At 51.3% G+C, this 20297-nt stretch overlaps 1 protein-coding gene across 5 annotated transcripts in view; it reads left to right on the top strand.

The window, feature by feature from the left end:
- MAPK4 (mitogen-activated protein kinase 4) overlaps positions 1–20297 on the top strand; it is a 145588-nt gene that overhangs the window by 85743 nt on the left and 39548 nt on the right. For 3 of the 5 annotated variants that reach the window (XM_082699023.1, XM_082699020.1, XM_082699021.1), the window contains one exon: positions 9347–10789. In XM_082699023.1, the coding sequence (XP_082555149.1) occupies positions 10244–10789 (546 nt within the window). In that variant the 5' untranslated portion in view covers positions 9347–10243. Of the gene's footprint in view, positions 1–1352; positions 1814–9346; positions 10790–20297 lie in introns of those variants that run through there. The other 2 variants (XM_082699024.1, XM_082699022.1) reach the window with 2 other exon arrangements.

The raw sequence follows: 20297 nt of genomic DNA, 5'->3' as shown, positions 1-20297 counted from the left end.
CAGCTGCCATAGGCGCAAGATGGGTTGATAGTAATACGTCTGATACCTGTTTGCCATTTCTGGGCTAAAAGCAACACACCTTAATGCTGAATCCCATAACTACAAATCAGGGATCTTCCCCACACTGCCATGGGCGCCCCCTGCGGGCAGGGAGTAAGTAGTCCCACGTGTGGGTCCAGAAGTTTGGTAGGAAAAGTGAGGTCTGAACAAGGAGTTCCTCCGGGACCAGCAGCTTTGTGCTTTCCCACGATGGCTTATTAAATCTTGCCTCACAGAGAGTAATCTCCAAAGTCAGGGAAGGCACAGTTCATCTATGGACTCCGTGCAGCAGGTGCTGAAGCAAATGCGGCAGAAATTAAAGATTTCTGCTTTAATTTCTGCTTTAATTCCGCTTTTGAGACGCTTACCCCCGGCTGGGATGTCTGCCCTTTAGAATAGAGCAGGCCCCAAATCCAAATGGGGGCCTCACCTTATTTAGCCACTGAAATCATAACTGCCCTGATTTAGATTTTGAAAGAAGTCTTTGGCTATCCCAGATTTCTTTTCTTAAAAAAAAAAAAAAAAAAAAGAACAACTAAGAAGTTTCTCCTTGCATCGACAAAGGTCAAGTGAGTGAAGGAGTTGTCTAAACCCAGAAGGATTCATTGGGTGACACAGACCCGTGTGATCCATCCTGAAGTCAGACTCCCAGCCTCCGCAGCCAGGGCCGTCCCCCTGGGGACCAGCACCCACACTTCACATGTGGGGACTCTCCCTGTCCCCCTCCCCAGCTTTGCACTGATGTGGGCGTGGCGCTCCAGGGCGCCTGCTTCTGGGGGCATTCTCTCCGTGATGCTGCTGGGAGGCCTGCGAAGTCTTTGTTCTCCCTGGCTAGTTAGGTAATTTTCTTTTCTTTTTTTTTGTTTTAAAGATTTTATTTATTTATTTGACAGACAGAGAGATCACAAGTAGACCAAGAGACAGGCGGGGTGGGGGGGGGAGGAGCAGGCTCCCTGCTGAGCAGAGAGCCCAACGAGAGACTCTGTCCCAGGACCCTGAGATCATGACCTGAGCTGAAGGCAGAGGCTTTAACCCACTGAGCCACCCAGGCGGCCCTGGTTATGTAATTTTCAAAAGAAAAGACAGAGCAAAGACCAAACTGCACGCTCCTGCACGTTGCACTTGGGGGAGGAGGTGACAACCCCAAGGTCTGACGCTCCCTCTGCTAACTTTTCTCTTCCTGCCCCCAGTAGCTCTCCTCTTGCTCCTCTCAGAGAGAGGAAGACAAAACCGGTTCCCCTCCTGTTTCTTACTCCGCATCCCCCCGCCCCCGCCCCGTGTGTTCTCGAAGAAACCTTATAAGGGAAGCAAGCCAGGGTGGGTGGCATCACCGCCTCCAGGAACATTCAGACCTTTGCACACCCCAGGGGAGGATGCTCACCGGGACCTGCTCCCCTGCCTGAGATGTATTTTTAGGGATGTGCTTGGCTAGGCTGGTGGCTGTCCTGGCGTCCCTGTGCAGAGGGACGTCCCAGGCAGGCCCTCGGTCGGCAGTGGTGCTGGTCATGGGAGAGGCACAGGACAGGAAATGTGGCCTGAGTTGGCATCGCCGGCCAACACTTGCGGCAGCTGTCTGCCTGTGCACCTGGGCTTCCACAGCGAGGAGAGGCCTCCTGTCCTCCCAGCAGGGCGGCTCACTTCGCCTAAACTCCCCCAGCTGCCTCACCTCCCAGCCGGAGGGCGTTTGGAGGGCTGGGACTTCATTTCGAAGCCTGGAAGGCCAGGAAGAGCTGTTTCTCCCAAGTCCTGGAGTATCGCTGCTGTTGCTGCCAGGGTAAGACCCATCTGAACTCAGAGTCAGAGATAACACAGTGCTAACTGCCTCAGGACCCGCCCTTCCTTCCTTGGCAAGGAAGTGCCTTCCGGTCACTATGCTCTTTTGGGGTCCCTGTGGCATCCTGCTTCAACCCCCACCTTTACCTCCTGCTCTCATTGGAGGGATTCCAAAAGCTTTCTGATCTGGGCTTCAGGGACCCATTTTTGATTTCTCTTCCCATTCAGGTTATATTCGGTCATAACCAAACTCTTCCTGCAAGCATGTAAGCTTTCCTGTGTCATTGGGTATCAATTTCTTAAGTCCCTACTGTATATGGGACCCAGGACGAGACACTAGGGCTCTATCATTGAAACAAGAGAGGTGACGTGTACCCCCCCCCCCCCCCCCCGCCCAACCACAGACTCTGTCGGGCTCTGGAATATGATGAAATCCAAGCCAGGTAAGACCCAGGACCCCTGGCCCAAGAATTCTCAAAGTCAGAGGCCAGCGTTGCATCCTTTCTGTCTTGGAAACGTCAAGAGCTGCAGATCTCCAAGTCCCTTCTGAGGCATTGGTGGTTTGTCACTGTAGAACAACATCTGAAAATTCAGGCACTTGAGCAGCATTTATTGTCACATGGTTTCTGTGGTCAGGACACTGGGCACAGCTTAGTGGGTGCCTGTGACATAAAATCTCTTGTGAGAATTCATGCTTTTTTTCCTTCTCACGGCTCACCTCAGGGAAGGTCTGCTTCTAAGATTGCCCCTGTGGTGGCCAGGGGGCGTCAGAAGGCCTCCTTGCAAGAACTCCTGCCGAGGGGCCCTGGGTGGCTCAGTCGGTTAAGCGTCTGCCTTTGGCTCAGGTCACGATCCCAGGGTCCTGGGATCGAGTCCCACTTCGGGCTCCCTGCTCTGTAGGGAGTCTGCTTCTCCCTCTGCCCCTCCTTCTACTCATTCTCTTAATCTCTCTCTCACATAAGTAAATAAAATCTTAAAGACAAGGAAAAAGAACTCACGTGGATGACCCCCTAGGGCTGCCTCCCCTGGCTTCCCTGAGAGTGATCACCCACGAGGAAAGCCATGGCCTCTTTATAACCTCATTGGAGAGCGGACATCTCATTACTTCTGCCTCGCTGTTCCTTAGAAGACGGTCAGGAAGTCCAGCACGCTCTTATGAGGAGGGGATTACTCAGGGCCTGAAACCAGGAGGCGGGGGTCGTTGGGGGCCGTCTCAGAACGTGCCTTCCGCAGCCTCCGTGCCCGGCTTGGACTGGTCCGTCCTCCGTCTGCCGCGTCCTAACTCGCACACGTGCTGAGGGCTCTCGATTGTTTCTGTAATTGTTACTGCTCTGGTTCCTCTTTCTCAGTCGGACCACAAGCTCCTGGAAGTCCGGAGCCCTGCGCTCTGCACCTCTTCCTCTCCCGCTCCCATCAACCATGTCCCTGGCAAGTTACTGTCACATCATGTCCCCTTCAAATAAAAGGGGGAAAAGGCGGTGAAAATGTCTTAGACAGAAATAGAGCTTAGCAGCCTCACGGGGCAAGAAAGCTGGAGGTGGGCATTTCCAGGTTTGGCTCGGCCACTCAGCAATGTCAGCACCCCCCCCCCCCATCTGCCAGCTCTCCTGTGCTGGCCTTTGTCCCCAGGCTTGTCCCTGTGTGGTTTCAAAGTGATTGCAGTAGCACCAACAGCACTTTCTCTCCCACAGACATCCAGGGACAGAGTGGTTTCTTCTTGGGAAGGAGGCCTTTTCCTGAGCACCATCCCCCGAAGCAGGATTTCCTTTAAGACTTAACCATTCTAAACAGGATCCTATAACCAACCCCTAAGCCAATGGCTGCCAAGGAGGGACTGGGTTACCACGCCTTTGACTCAAGGCCCTCAACAGGGCTGGTGTGGGATATCCCCTTGCCTTACGGGGTTTTGGAAATGTGTGAGGTTGTCACAGGAACCAGAAATGCTATTGACATTTAGTAAGCAGAGACCAGGGTTCCTGAACTGTTGACAACAGCGCGCCGTACAGCTGCATAAAACAAGTAACTCTTCTCCAGTTCTAGAAACGGCTGCTTTAGACCAGTGGTTCTCCGCTGGGAGCGATGGGGTGCCTCCTCCACCAGCGATCAGTCTCAGTGTTTAAAGACCTTTTGGTTGTCACAACTCAGGGGTGCTCTGGCATGTAGAGGTGCTGCCAAAATCCTAGAGTGCATAGGTCAGCCCCCCAGCTGAGAATGACCAGGCTCACGGTGTCAGTCACGTCGAGGCTGAGAAACCCTGGGTCGGAACCATGGTGGGTCATCCCTGGTCGGGCTCAGCTGCTTGCTGGTTCACGCAGACCTGTTTTTGTTCACCCGGAGGAAGTGGGAATGGTTCCTGGTTGGTGGCCCATGTCAGCACCAGGACCTTGTGAGGTCAGGGAGCTGGGAGAACACTCAGCTCCGTTCACGTCTGGGATGGCCGGTCTCTGCAGCCTGGGCTCTGGTGTACCGGAGGCTTACGTGAGAGAAGAGTCCAAGAACTGGTTGGAAGGGCGTGGGATGGTTGTTTAAGCTTGCAGTTTTTTGTTTTGGTTTTGGTTTTTTTCTTAACTCTTAATCTCATTTTATTTTATTTTTTTTTTTTAAAGATTTTATTTATTTATTTGAAAGACGGAGATCACAAGTAGGCAGAGAGGCAGGCAGAGAGAGAGAGAGAGGGAAGCAGGCTTCCTGTGGAGCAGGGAGCCCGATGCGGGGCTCGATCCCAGGACCCTGAGATCATGACCCGAGCCAAAGGCAGCAGCCCAAACCACTGAACCACCCAGGCGCCCCACTTAATCTCATTTTAATGTTCTGTTTCTCAGTTTCTGTTTCCATAAAGTGGGCAGGGAATCATGGTCTCCACACTGGGGCTGCTTTCCTTTGGGAAGTACCACAGGTGCGCCTGTCCCCCAATTTTCCCTTCCTTGGGCCTCGGAAGTCACATGGGCCCTAGGTGCTTCGTGGTGAGGGTCACTCACTTGGGCTCAGATCACATGTTAACAGTGCTGAGAGGTCATTTCTAGAGATGTCAACTGCTAGTGGGTGACTTTGGGCAAGTCACTTCCCTCTGGGGTCTTCATGGGAGCAGGACACAAACCGAAATCCTCGGGCGCAGCTCCTGGCCCATGGTGACCTCTCAGTCTGGGCGGCTACCCTGTCTTCATCACCTCACCTTCTCTGCCTCTCCAGATAGCCTCTGGTAAAGGCCAGCTGAGTAGGAGTAAGGCAGTCAGCAATAGCTGAGAATCACAGAGACAGAGGGTAGCCTGTGCGCCCTGAGGCCAGGAAACCTGCAGATGAGCTCAACTTGGCCCAGGGTAGCTCCCTGGGAGGGCAGGCAGGCCTGGGGTTGGGCCACCATGAGAGGCAGCTGGAGGTCTGAGGCCAGAAGGGAGGAGACCATGCACGGGGAGCAGGAAAGGTCTGAGTCATAGCACACTTCAGTGCCACCTCGGGAACAAGCTAGAGAATGTTCCTACACCGTCTAGAACAGGGGCGACAAACTGCAGCCTCCTCACCAAATTCAGTCTCCCACCTCTTCTTTGTAAATAAACATTTTTTAAATGCGGCCATGCACTTCTTTTGGGTATTATCTGTGTCTGCTTTTGTGCTGGAAAGCAAGGCTGGAGTAGCTGCAACATGGAAGGTCTGTCCTGCAAAGCCTTAGGTGTTTATCCTCTTGCCCTTTACAGAAAAAATTTGCTGATCTCTGGTCTAGAGGACTTCGTTCACATGGGCTATGGTGATTAGGGTCACGAACCTTAGAGTCAGACAGACTGGACTCTAACGTAAATGGTGCCACCTAGAATTTTTGCAGTGCGTAGCCTGTTCAACTGTAAACATTAGCCTTGCCTGAAAAGGATTTCCTGCAAGTTTTTGGGTGCTCAGGAGAGAAAAGAAAGCTCTGTCTGTGAAATATCAGCACCTCATCGGGGGCCATCCATCATTCCTGCTGAGAGTTGATGGCAGCATGAGGCTTGAGAGGATCTGAACAGGCAGAATGGAGTCTAAATTTAGACTTTCCAAAGCCGCTTTGTAAACCAGATCCCCAGGAAACCCAGCAAGGGACAGTTGGCACACACCATCTCGTCTCTGGTTTGCCTCTACATGTTAGAAGGCTGGATGTGTAAGAGGATAATTAATTGGCCTCAGATAAGGTATTGGCAGGAGAGTCCAGGAGAAATCAGTGGAGAGATGAAGCTCCGTTGCTAGCTCCATCCAGTCCTGGGGATAGATATTTCTACTCCTGAATTTTATGACGACATTCACCATGAATCACCGGAGCCCGGGCTGTCCTTGCAGGAGTTACACGTGTTCTTGCTCATTGTCATTCGAGCACAGCTGAACCCATGACCTTTCCTTCCTTCAAGGTGAATGCCAGCTCCCTGGTTGGAAGTCACACCTGATTCAGAGCAGCTCTGAGCCACCAAATTCAAACGGAGCATGGCTGTGCTTTGCCCTAAGAAGTTGCCAGAATCACTCCTCTACCCAGGTGGGCACATCTCCAGATGCTGGGTCTGCCTCTCTCCAGGACCCGTAGGCCCACGCCCCCTGGTGTGTCACACAAACAATGAACCACTAATCCAAGACGTCTTAGGGACTCGGTGTTTTGTAATCAGCCCACCTGTGGAGAAAGGCAGAGGTTTACCCAGGAAATTATAGAGGAATTCTAGAAACTGAGAAAGTAAAGAGGACTGAGAAGGGATGAGGAACAACAAACTCACACGGGAACAGAGAAACGGCCGGTCAGGGGCTGCCTGCTTAGTGCTGGAATTCTGGAGCAGAAGGTGCTCCCAAGGGGGTGGCGGTGTGTCTGGGTGGTTGGGGCTTGTCGTGAGAAGAACCTTCTGGAGCAAGTTGTATTGAGGCAGCAGACACAGGGAGGGGAGGCTGACCTTGCAGGACATGTGGGCATAACCACTTTGTAGACTTAACGGACAAGTGTTCTCAGACACTCCCAAGCCACAGTCATTGTCCAAGGGCAGCTTTGTGCTAGAGCCTGAGGAGCTTGAAGTCTAGCTGGGAGATGGTCATGGATTAAAAGCTACCGAGCAGCCCAGATTCAGATATGGTAAATGTCACACAGCAGACGCACCAACACTGCAGGAGCGGAGAGCAGGGAGAATGTCACCGGGGACACTCCAGGAATGGGAACTCTGGAGTGGAAGTGAGATGTCATCTGGATTCTGAGTGATGGGTAGGATTTCAGCAAGTGGGGAGGAAGCAGGAGGACATTTCGGGAACCGGGAAGGTGCAGGCAAAGAAGGAAGGCAGGAATTGAAAAAGTGTACTTAGAGGCCCATGAGAAAGGCCGAGTGGCTGGACCAACTCTTCCCAAGGGAACATGGCCCTTGCCCGCTGGAGCTGATAGCTCATCAGGGAGACCACTGGCACACACGTGTGCATGCATGTGTGCCCATGTGCACCCAGGGGAGGTGGTCCCTGCCCCCGTGTGAGAGGAAGAGGAAAGAGTTTTAAAAATAAATAAAGCACCTCTTAATTATTCACAGATTATCTGCAATGCAGCTGATCTGGAACAAATCCTGCTCTCATTTGCTGGTGATGTCATTCCCTCCCTGCTTAGGTGCTCAGTCCTGTCTGTTTACACCCCAGTGGGAGCTGGCAAGGGAAGAAGGCTTAAGCATCTCTTCTCATAAAGCAAAATATATAATTGCCCGTTTGCTGTGCCCTTGGGAACTGGACCAGACATATGGATAGAGAGTGAAAGCAGCTCCAGTTTGGTTTATGTTACCAAATGCACAGGGAGAGAGGAGAACAGAATGCGGGACCGGGGTGATTCTTTGGTTCCCTTGAATTAGGTATCCAGGTGGACATCACTGCATGGGCCGCAGAATATGGCACAGAGGGTGGTCCCAGCACTGTCCCTAACTGGCAAGGAATCCTCAGAGTGAATGGTAGTCATTTCTCGATTCATCAAATGTTTATTGACCCTGTTTATGCTAGAGCACTGAGCTAGCCTCCTCTGAACCTCCATGCTCTCAAATTCCCAAAGTGAGGACTTGGACCAGAATCATGGTCTCACAGTGAATGTGCTGGCATTCGGGGGCTCGTGTCAGTTACTCACTGACAGAACTGCTTGGCAGGATGGTTAGCCAATATGGCCCTGCCTCTTCAAGGCCAGTAGTGACTCCTAGTCGAATTAACCAGACAGGGGAGCACCATCCCCAGTTAAGGACCACTAGACTTGTCTGCTGTGATTGCTTCCCAGTCTGAAATTTCTCTAAGACTAAGGTTATTTTGCTGCTGGGACCAGTAAAAACATGCAGAGTAGAATCACTGAAGATCTTGACAAAACATTAGAATAGTAGGTCCATCTTACTTAAATACAAGGGAATTTTTAACAAAGTTGTCAATAGCTAACATCTGCTGAGCATTTACTATGTTCCAGACCCTTGGCAAATTTGTCATAAGTCTTCAGAGGGGATCTGATTATTTACTATTTCAGATCATCTGTGTCTCCTGATTTGTCCCCTTAATTTCATACATTGAGCTAACTGTTGTTTTGCCTCACTTACCATTTGCAGAGTTGTGCAAAATTCAGATACGAAGGCATCCCAATAGAGGACCCAACGGGGTGATGAGTACTAAGAAATAGCTCTGCCAGATTCACTCCTTTGTGCAGCATACAGTATTTGTTCTCTGAATGTCTATGGACTTAATAAACTTGTAAAACCTACACTCCCTTAAAAGCTATGACATTGCCTTTACTCCAGAGGTCTGATTTTACATGGTTTGTTTTGCAGTTTTTTCCCTCCCCCTTAGGTCCTGTGCCTGTAATTTGAGTCAGCAGCCACAAGGGGGCAGTCAGGATAGGATTTGAAACATTGCTTTGCAGAGCTACATCCTCATCATCAAAGAGAACACAGTTCACCATGCTGGTCCTGGTGTCTTGCTAAGTCTGTGCCCTTCTTTGCTGGGCAGAGAGTCTCTTTTATAGGGTGGTAGTAAAGTTCTCTTATTTGATGTGTGTGCTTAAGCTGCCTCTTTGGAAAGCAAGAGATACACATGTAATTAAACATCAGCACCTGGCAAATTCTCTCAAAATACCCAGAGACATTTGCAAAAGGGAGAAGCAAAGGGGTCCAAGCAGAAACACAAAGTTATCGCTCCTTTATTTTCTGTCTGCAGCACGTTACTTTTTACTCTCAACCTTCCCAGCTAGTACTGAGGTATGTGTTTAGAGAGCATCACAAGTGAATTTCTCAAAAGTCAGAGCAGATCATTCCCACCCACAGTTTGGGTGTGTGAACCTCTGGGGAGCAGGCATTTACATCAAAGGCACACCATTTGACGATCTTATCAAATCAATCCATCTTCTCTCCCTTCCAGGGGAGCGCTGTGCACAGCAGGAGGGGCGGCTGGGCAGCGCAGAGCCTGGAATCCCCTGAGCAAGCAGTGTTTCAGCTGGCTGGACAGATCAAATAACACTTGGGCTGGTTAACAAAGGACACGCAAGTGGGAAGGTGTTGGAGGCTGGAGTGTGGAAATTTACCCAACGTTATTTCTTTGACAGGAAAGGAGACATGGTCTGAAAGATGCCGCGTTCCTGCAGCCTGTCCGAGTCCAGCAGCACAGTCTTGTGCAAGGTGGCGTGGAGGAAGGGGTGACCAAGGACGCAGCCCCGTCGGAGGCCTCTGGAGGATCCTGGCGTGGCAGTTGAGTGCCCCTCGGCTTTGGGACTTCCTGGGTAACTTGGTGTAGAGCTCGAGAAAGGTGGTTGGGTTTCTCCGGCTTTCTTCACCAGTGCCCACCAGCCTGGTTTGGGTCGCAGCATCTAAGGGGAGCTGCTAGAAAGGGGAGCCGGCAGAAGTAGAAAGCAGCCCCTGGAGGCCTCCAGAATCCATTGCTGGGATCCCTTCATCCTGCTTGGGACGCAGAGAAGAGCTACCAGGCTGCTGGACGCTGTGATAAAACTGAGCTTTGGGCCATCAGAAGTCCAGGAGCTCAGCCCAGCCACAGTTCTGCATTTCAGACGGAAGGAACGTCTTTTAACACAAGATTCAAAGAGGAGAGTTTCTGGATCTTTTACCTTGAGGCTCATTATGGTAGGAAACATCACATTCACATAGATCATGAGACTGGTTTTTCTCTCCAAGATGCTACATTTGAAGAAAGCATGAGCCATTCTAAATTTCAGGGAGAGTTCAGAGTACCGAGGAGTTGGTGGACAGCCCTCCTGACACGGGTCAAGAAAACAGTCTGAGCCTTCACCTTCCGCAGCTCAGCAAGCATGGACAGATGCCACTCCTATCTCCAGAGGGCTGGTGGCAGTGACCTCACCACGAGAAATAGCAACCCTCAGCTCTGGGACTTGACAGAATGAGGTGTGCTGGGAAAGCTGCTCCCCGGGGCTTGGCCAACGTTGACCGCCCCTCCATCGCCCAGGCGGACCCTTACCACTGAGCCGACGATGGCTGAGAAGGGGGACTGCATTGCCAGTGTCTATGGGTATGACCTTGGTGGACGCTTTGTTGACTTCCAGCCCCTGGGCTTTGGCGTCAACGGGCTGGTGCTGTCGGCCGTGGACAGCAGGGCCTGCCGGAAGGTGGCCGTTAAGAAGATCGTCCTGAGTGACGCCCGAAGCATGAAGCACGCCCTCCGGGAGATCAAGATCATCCGCCGCCTGGACCACGACAACATCGTGAAGGTGTACGAGGTTCTGGGGCCCAAGGGCACTGACCTGCAGGGCGAGCTGTTCAAGTTCAGCGTGGCCTACATCGTCCAGGAGCACATGGAGACGGACCTGGCGCGCCTGCTGGAGCAGGGCACGCTGACGGAGGAGCACGCGAAGCTGTTCATGTACCAGCTGCTCCGAGGGCTCAAGTACATCCACTCGGCCAACGTGCTGCACAGGGACCTGAAGCCTGCCAACATCTTCATCAGCACGGAGGACCTCGTGCTCAAGATCGGGGACTTTGGGTTGGCGAGGATCGTTGACCAGCATTATTCACACAAGGTATGGCTGGTTGGAATGGCCGGTGGGGTGGTTCCCGGAACCCTCCAGGATGCTCACGGTCACTCAGGAGGGCGTTCCTAGCTTCGCTGAAGCCGGGGGGCTGGGGTTCATACCTGGGGGAGGCTGGAGGGTGCCAGAAAGACCACTGGCCTCACAAGCAGTGGTTGGCTGGGCAGGGGGTGTGAGCAGTGACCTGGCTCTTAGGCTTGGCTCCACACCGTGGCCACGACCCAGAATTCCTAGCTGCGCAAGAGGGGGTTGGAGAAGGTGATCTCCAAGATGCCTTCCAGCTCTAAACTCTATGACTTTAAGACTGTGGTTGGTGAATTTGCCTCTAGCATTCTCTTATCTCTGCCATCTGCCTAATACCCCCTTTCCCTGCTGTCTGCTCAGGGCTCCCCGTGAGGCTCCCCAGCACACCAGCCTTATGCTCTGGTTCAGCTTGCCTCCTCCCCTAGTCTGTGTCCCGTTCTCTCTGTCCACGGACAGGGGGCATGAACAGTGAATTTGGTAAACTCATCCTCAGCGTACGCTGTCTAGCTAATGGCTCAGCTCTCCCAGGTCCCGCAGTGCTCTGGCCTCTCCCTGTCATACTAACACCAGAGGTGTCTGGACAGGCCTGAGACCCCCTGGTCAGAGCTAAATGCTCTTCCAGCTGCAGAGATCAGAGCTGACCCAACCACACTGATGGACATGTGGACACTTGTTGTTAAGGCCCCCAACCTCTTCTTAACTAATCCACTGCTCCCTTCAGGAACTGGGAATTGGAAGTTCTATTCCCCCACCCCTGGTCCCTGCCAATTTAGGGGAGCCTCTGAGCCCCTCAGCCCGAGCACACATCACCAGGCATCCCTCAACAGAGCTGTGGAGTGGGTGTGATTTCCAGTCTTCTGCCAAAACCTTTGAACCATGAATTTTTATTAGAATGAAAACATTCCCTAGGAAGTAGGTTAGCCAAAGTGGCCGAGGTAGATCATGAAAGGGGAGGGTAGCTCTGACCTTGAACATGCTTCAGCTTTCTCTCTGAGGTCCCATTCCTCTGCTCTCCCTTGCTACCTATTTGCCGCAGCCAGAAGGTCACAGACTCGTAGAAAGGCACTGACCTGCATGGGGTAGCTACAGTGAGAGGGTATCCGGGGGAGGGGGAGGCAGGGCTCCCCGTCCCACCCTCACTGGCTAGAACTTGGGCTCCAGCCCAGATTTCAGACCCCAGATCAGCCCAGCTGGTTCGAGCTCCTTAGTGCCACCTTAACCAAGAGCTTGCCCCCTATCCCCCCTTCCTGCGGCTTGGCCATCTGTCAACACTGACAGTTGACTTTGTAGGCAGAGTATCCATGGTAAAAACAACAACAACCACCATAATAATAATAATGCCCTTTTGTCTTCCTAATACCCTGCCCTTTCTTCTAAGAAGCAATGACTGGAAACAATCAAACTGAAGGTTTTAACCCAAATCAATTCTTATGTGGTGAAAGGACCAGCGCATCCATGACACTCATTTCTGGGATGCACAAAACCACTTTCTGAATTGCAATAAACCAGTACCTTTGGGAGTAAGAACAGGACCGCCTTTGATGAAAGGGTCTGATAAAGCGACGTGTTCCGGGGAGAGTGCTCCGAACAGCACGCGGGAGACCATCTCTAAAGTCAGGAAAGGTGCTGGGGTGACGATCGGCTGCTATAACAATTCTTAGAAAGTGCGTAGTGGGAGGAGGTGTGGAGGCAGGGGTCCAGGCTCCCTTCTGGCAGTGCTAGCCGGGATGTGGACAGTCACGTGCCCTCCGGGAGCCCTGCTTTCCCCATCTTTGACAGGGACGAGGGTAGATGCCATCTGCCCCGCTGGCTTGTGGTTACAAGTCAACATGGAGCGTGAATGTAACGCCCCGCTGGAGGCAGTAAGGTAAGGAGCCCGTCCGTTTATGTAAGGAGTGTTTGCTGAGCACCCCGGACCCCGGCCCTGGTTCCCTGGCCGACAACTGTAAGTGTCTGCGTTCCTGTCCCTTGGGGCTGGGAAGACACCTCTCTGGTTGGGACTTTCATGTTCCTGATGCCGAAGAATTTCGGTGTTGTAACATATCTTCTTAGAGTCTCTTCAACAAAATTATCTGTGGGAGTTAAAAAAAAAAATCACTGGGGCCCAATGTGAGCCCAGGGGGTGTTTGCGTGAGCCCTGCCTTTGGCAGGTGTCCCCCGCACCCCTTTGCACCCCTTATCCCCCCTTCTCCCTCATGTACTTTCGGCCTTCCTCATTACCTCCTCATTCGAAGCCGAGTGATGACAAAAACTTTATATTTGGTGCTTTCATTGACCCAGTGTGCATTTAAATCAGCTCTCATTTAGTTCTCATAAAGCTGTGAGGCACTTAGGGCAAATGGTCCATCTGAAATCGGAGAGAACCGGCTATCTTGAGATGATTTGGCTGACTGTGGCGGGAGCGGCTCTAGCACTGGGGCCTTCTCACATCGTAAGGCATGGTCCCTCCAGGCTCTGTCTTGTTTTGGAAGGCCAACTGGCCCCCAGTTGAAATGAATCTTCCCTTCTTCTGAATCCCCCACCCATAACCTGGACCTTCTAGCATCTTCCATGCTCTCCTCTGTCCCGTGGGTATTTGCGTCTGCCTCTTCTCTGCTCCCGGAGGCTGAGAGCCCCTTGGTTCTTGAGGCATGTCGTGTCTACCGTATCTCCCCCACGGAGTCTGATCATTGTGCCTGAGACTTGGCCCAGTGGATCTCTTGGTCATCTTGAACAGGGGGGAGAACAGTCACTTACCAGCACATCACAGGTGGGAAGCTAGTTGGGTCCACGGATGGCATGTGTGTAGAGGATTTGCGTCTCAGAAAGAGAGAAGGCCCATAATTTCTCCAGCCAGGGGATTGGCTGGGGTCAGACGTGCGCATCTGCTTTCCCCTGTGTGTGTGGAGGATGGTGTCCGCCTGGGAACTGCTCTGAACCGGAGCCTTCCTCAAGTCTTACGGCTCCTGCACTTGCCTCGAAGAAGGTGGTGCTCACCTGGGCAGGAGGCAGCACCTAGGTGTGGGTTATAAAAGGGCACTCCTTTTTTTCATGCTGATTCAGCCCAGGGCCAGGGCCAGACTTTGTGACCTGACTGGTGGCTGGACTTGGCCCGTTGGCTGAGCACCAGCCCCCCGGTTTCCCACTCCTCGCTGTGACTCCCTCCTGGGTGGACAGTGAGTCTCTTCTGCTTCCACTTCTGCTCAGCTAGCACGGGGCCTGCCATTCAGGGTCGTGTCCACTGAGTTCACCTGGTGAAGGAGATGCCGAAGGCAATGGCCTTCTCTTCTCCAGTGAGCAGCTGGCTTCCCTGGGACTTGAAGACACAGTCCGAGAGCATTCTGGGTCTCCCTTACCATCCCTCTCTTGGGGGCCTCGGTCTTTGCCAGGTCCAGAAGGCAACTGGAGTTCCCAGTGAGCCCACGCTGTCAGGGTGATTGCAGTGGGTGGCAGTGGGAATGCTCTAATGGCCTACTCAACAGCTTGGGGGGGCACTCAACTCTGAGTCACTGTTACTCACCTCACTGACGTCAGGCCAGTCCTGCTCTTTGAGCAGCTCATTCCTGAGTGGGTCTGTCAGAAGGCCTCACCATCACCTTGTCCATAATTTCACAGATGACAAAACCAGGGCCTAGGAAAGGGACCCCCCACTCAGGATCTCACAATGTGTGGTCAGCACACACAGTTCGACTCCATGCCCACTGGTATTTCCATGCCTCTCTTCTCAGTGGTCTTCTGTCAAACAGTCATTGTTCCCATTCTGGTGATTTCCCAGGATTCTTGATAGAGTCACGTGGAGGATGTCAAAGTGTTTTCAGATGTACAAAGGGCGAAATCACTAACAGAACTGTTCGCCCAGTAGACACCCTGATAATACCATGCGGACATTCAAGTCTCGGTTCCTTCTCCACTGACATACAGAACCAGCTCCGGACGGGGCCAGAGGGGTGTCATGAGGCCCCACCTGACAGGTGGCTTCCCAGCCTCTGCTCCTGTGATGAAGCCCTCCCCACCCACCTCCTTAGCCAGCCCGCTAAGGAGTTCCTTGTTGTCTGTGTCAAGAGGCTGCTGAAGGGTCAGAGCATGTTTTCCTTTGAATTTATCCTGTTAGGAAGCAGAGGGTCTCCAAAGAGGCAAAAAAGAAACGTTGTTTAAGACTCCGCTGAGTCCTGTGCAAATTCTGCCTGGTGTCAGGAGCCCCCAAGAGCCCACAGCACGCTGACAGCCAGATCAGCTGTGTGAACTCACTCTCCTCCTGGAGGGGCTGCCGTGGCTGAGGGAGGAGCCCCCCATCCTTGCCTGGGCTGTCGGGCCCTGCCTGCAGCCTCGCCTTTCCTCTGGGGGCCACAGGCAGAAGACACCAGGAAAGAAAGCCAGAGTCAGAGGCCCAGCAGCGTCTGGACAGCCCACGGCACTTGTGCTTTGGTGGATCAATTGAGAAGATCTGAGTTTGTTCAGCCAGCCTGTCTTTGGGCCCTTGACCCCTTTCTGTTCCAGAGCCCTCTGTCTTCATACCTCACTCCCTATCAGAGTGCGTTCACACTATAGCTACCAATCTCATGAAGATGCCTTAGAAATTAATAGGACAGTGATTGATTCTCAAAGTGAGTGCCGGACCAGAACATCGACTTTGTCTCTGGGGCTCGAGAGAGATGGTCTCTGGTTCCTCTCAGGCGGACCCTTATCGGAAACTGCGGGTGGGGCCCAGCAAGCTGGGTGTTAACAAGCCTCCCGGTGAGTCTGGTGCTGGTTCACTTTCAAGTGATCACTGATCACTGATCTGGGGCGCCTGGGTGGTTAAAGCCTCTGCCTTCGGCTCAGGTCATGATCCCAGGGTGCTGGGATCGATCCCTGCATCAGGCTCTCTGCTCAGCAGGGAGCCTGCTTTCCCTCTCTTCCTCTATGCCTGCCTCTCTGCCTACTTGTGATGTCTGTCGAATAAATAAATCTTAAAAAAAAAAAAAAACCACTTATCTGAAGACAAGGAACAGCTTGTGTGTGGACAGCATCATGAAGGAAGCTAAGAACTCCCAGATTACGGGGTTGTATTTAAAGCAGCTCCTTTAACTAACGGGGTCATTCACGGCGAGAATGTCATGGCCCGGAATGGGGAGGGTTGTTTTGGGCAGGACGGCTTTTCAGGGTCTCCATCACATCACATGGGAAGCTGTCTGGCCTGTTCATCGTCGCTCAGGTTTGGCAAAAAGCTACACAAACCAGGGATCTCCACTGAAAGGAGCATTGGTTCTGTTTGGGTGTGACTTACACGGTAGTCCGGTGATAGGAACACAATCTTAGAAAACATGGACTTTTCATTCTGGTGTAAACTCCTTGATTTCTGTAACTTGACGGAAGACACTGGCTTCACAGATCAGTGAGATCGAGTGTGGATTGAGGGCAGACGACCGTGGTTCGTTAAGGCTTGTGGTTCAAGGTCCTGGAGGAGGCAGAAAGGTTTGTGGTGGTGAACACACACAGCCAGCTTCCGAAGGCTGTGCACGGAGCTTCGGTCAGCAGTGTCCACGCTGGTTTAACCGTGTTGATAACCACACCTCCTTCTCTCCAGGCCACTGCTTTCTGACAGCTTCTCATCTGTCTAGGCCGATATAAGCTCCTCCTGTCTGCCTGGGCAGACAGGCAGAAAGCCTCCCTATAGCCCAGATTCCCTCGAAACGGAAACTCCGAGGAGGAGTGCGCGTTCCTGGGCCTGAAATAGGGTCTTTGCCCCTGATCAAGAGCGTGGCCTTTTGGGGTTCTGTGGGCTTGTGTTTTGAATGATCTTCGTCTTGGAGATGTGGGGGAGAGGAGCAGCTCCCTACATGCAGGGAGGGAGGAATAGTATCTCTCCCAGGGATCCCGGAATAGGACCGGGGTCCACGGTGCCGGCGCTGGGAGAGGCCCAGCCAGACCCGGAGGCCAGCGTTTCATGAGAAAATGGGCTCGTGGAAGGACAACTTGCTGAAGGCCCAGCTAGAAGTTCTTAAGCTGCTAAGCGTGTTATTCCAAATCAGTGGAGCTGAAAAGATTTATTTAAAAGGCTATGAAATATCCCTTTTTAAAAGGGAAAAACATGACCTAGGGGATTAGAACAGAGGTTGTCCTAGAGAGTCAAGTGTCCCTGAATGCTCGGGCCCACTGGAGAGCTAATTCGTTGGCTTTCAGAGCCTCCCTGCCCTTTCCCACTGCAGCCCCACCCCCAGGAGCAGGGCCTCCATGGTGTCCCTGGGCCTCCTGGGGTCCTCTCCTGCACCCTCCCTGAACATCACACCCCGGCCTCCCTCCCTGGGAAGCAACCATGGGCCATAGGAAAAATCTTTAACTAGCATGGCCCTGTACTGCCCATCAGAAAGGCAGCCAGCCAGAGACCCAAGGTAGGGTCCTGCAGGGGCCCTGCTCGCCAGGAATTGACCCTTTATTGCCAGATCCTAGAGAGATCGAAGAGCCTCTGGGAATGAGGCCAAGGTGATGAGTGACGGAATTAGGGGCTTGCAGCAATGCCTGTTTACAGCATTTCAGGATTCTACTGCTGGCTTCGCTGCCCCAGGGTATCGCTGCCTTGCTTTCTGCCTTCCCCATCATCTTAGGAAACAAAGCTCACCTTTTCTCCTGTGCCTGCTGGTCTGCCTCTTGGGAGGGGGCAGTGAGCTGTTGATTAAAAGCATAAAAGGATCAGAAGCTTCCTCCTTATTTTCAACACCAGCCTCCTTACTCACCTCACCCACAGGAAGTCAGTGTCCCACCAGCCTACTGGAGAGGGGCTCGAATTTCATGTAGTAGGTTTGCTGCTTACAAGTTGGCAAAGACTTTCCCTTATCTAGAAAGTGTCTTTATTTTCCTCTCAGGTTTAAAGTTTGTTTTCTCTGGATATGAACTTCTGAATCTACGATCTTTTTTGCCATTCAGTACTTAAAAATGCCATTGCCTTATTTCGTGTCCCTATTATTTCTGAAGAGAAGGTCTTCAATCACATCATTTCCCCTATATGTATGTGGGGTTTTATTCCCCTTCTGCAACCAAGATTTTGTCTTGAGCCTTTCAGCAGCTTGACTGGGATGTGCCCAGGTGTGTGTTTCTTGGTGCTTATTTTATTTGGGATTCATTGAGCTTCTTGGTTCTGTTATTTGGGACATTTCAACAATTTTTTTTTTTTTTTCCTGCTCTGCTTTTTCTCTTTTCTCTTTCTGGGTTCTGATTAGATGTATTACTTAGGTTGTTATTGCTCCAGAAGATTGTAGAGTCTTTCTTCTGTCTTTTTTTTTTTTTAAGAATAGATAAGTTCTGTGGTTCTGTCTTCAACTTCACTAATCCTTTCTTCTGCCATCTCTAATTTGTCATTAAGCTCATTTGGTGAGTTTTCCTTTTAAGATAATATGCTTTTCCATTCCAGAATTTCTATTTGGTTCCTTTTTTATAGTTTCCCTTTATGTGCTAAAATTCCCCATCTTCATCCACTGAGATCATTTTTTTTCCCTTTTAAATCCATGAAATATTTAAAATAACTGCTTTAAAGTCTTTGCCAATTCCAAATCTGGGACATCTCTGGGTTGTTTTATATTGACTCCTTTTTTCTTCTGAATTTGGGTCATATTTTCTTTCTTCTCCACATTTCTCATAATTTTGTGGACATTGCAAATGATACTCTGAAAAGGAGCCTGAATTATATTGTCTTTCTTTAATGAGTTCAAAACCCAATTTTGGTTTTTGTTCTGGCAGTCCATTAATTTACTGATGATGGTTCTCCTTAATTTTGTTAAGGCTTGGCTTTAGGCTTTGAGAGGGCAGGACTAGAGTAACCCTTACTCTAGAACATGGTCCTTACCCCTAGGACCTCCCCTTTCTGTTGTCACTGGAATGCCTGGTGCTTCCCCTCTGGCTGGCTAGACTGGAACTCCCATGGATCCAGTGGTAGGTCTCTAGAACCTCTAATATTCTTGCTCTCAATTCCAAAGTAGCTGCTCTCTTCCAGCCCACACCAGATCTCACCTGCGTCTGAGCAACACAGCACTCAGCCAGAGATCTGTGTGAGCCCCACCCTTACAACAAACTTCTGGGCCCCCACCTTATTGAAGAACCTTCCTCTCCAGCATCTTGTCCTGCCAGTTCTGGATGTTTCAACAGCCCCAAACTCCAGTTCTTACTTCCCCAGATCAGTAGGACAACCATGTTCTGCTTTGCTCCATCTCCCTGTGCTGTGGTTGGGAAATCTACCCAGGCGGAGTGCCAGGGCGAATATGAAATTCACCTTATGTGTTTCCTTACCTTCCCTCAACCCACTGTGCAGTGCCTGAAAACATCTGATGTGTGTGCTTGTCCAGTTTTGTCATTGCTTAAGATAGGGGGGCAAATCTAGTATAGCTACTCCGTCATGACCAGAAGCAGCCCCCCTCGCATTCAGTGATGTAATGCTCTGTGTGGCCAATGACCCTTTATGCTAGATTGTAAGCACCTTGAAGGAAGTGTTGGTGACTTATCTCTACATCCCAGTAGCGTGCTTAATGAATATTATTCGGTGGCATCAAGTGGAGAGCCTAGGGGCTAAGTGTAGAATAGCGCACTATTCCTCCTTCCCTTTGTACCTGAGTGGATGTGCAGGTAGGGGAACTCCTTTCACACAGCGCCTTCAGTCCTGGTGGGGAGGAGCCCAGCTGCTCCACGCCTTGCTCCAGTCCTTCTTCTTGAGTACTCCCAGGATATAAATATCTCAGGAACATGATACCGTCTTACTCTATAGGCAAATATCCCTGTGTTTACACTGAAGAAGAATGATTGGAAAATTGAGTCAAATCCTTTGCAATTTTCACCCGGAGTATAGTTTCTTTAATATTGCCTTTCTTTAGTATAGCCTTTGCTGGGGTTGCCTGTTGAAAAGATAGTAGTAGAGAAATAGGCTGGCCAGCGGAGGTGGGGGGAGATCGTACTACTGGAATTATCCTGATTTTCTTGGCAACCTTGTACATTGGTATTCCACTTCTTTGAGCCCCATCTCTAGCTTCTGCCACCCCACCCACCTTGTGCTGTAACATCACTGACTTGTCACCGTTCACTGGATAATCCCATACTTGGTGACAGCTCTGATCCCACACACTGTTCCCTCTGCTCCCACATGAACTCCTACTATCCCTGCAGACTCAGCTCAGAAGCCCCACCTCTGCAAAGCTTGCCCAGCTCCCCCGAGGGAGACTTAATCACACCTTCCTCCAGTTGCCCAAAGCACTTACTCCCATACTATGATGATTATCTGTTCACGTGGCTGACTCTTCCCTGATAGACATTGGAGCCCTTAGGAAACAGTATGTATCTCATTTATCTCTATTCCTAGCACCTGGCACAGTATCTGACCCAAAATACATGTACATTAAATGCTAATTGAAATGAAGAGGCTAAGCCTTTACCTTTCCACTGAATCGAGTATGGTCCTCAAGAACATCTCAGAATAAAGCACGATTTCGCTCCTTCAGAGAAGCTTTCAAATATTTGAAGTCATCCATCATGCCCT

This window comes from Mustela nivalis (assembly GCF_964662115.1).
Source record: "Mustela nivalis genome assembly, chromosome: 14".
Lineage (NCBI taxonomy): Eukaryota > Metazoa > Chordata > Mammalia > Carnivora > Mustelidae > Mustela > Mustela nivalis.
Note: the sequence above shows the minus strand (reverse complement) of the source record. Positions and strands in the feature narration are given on the sequence as shown.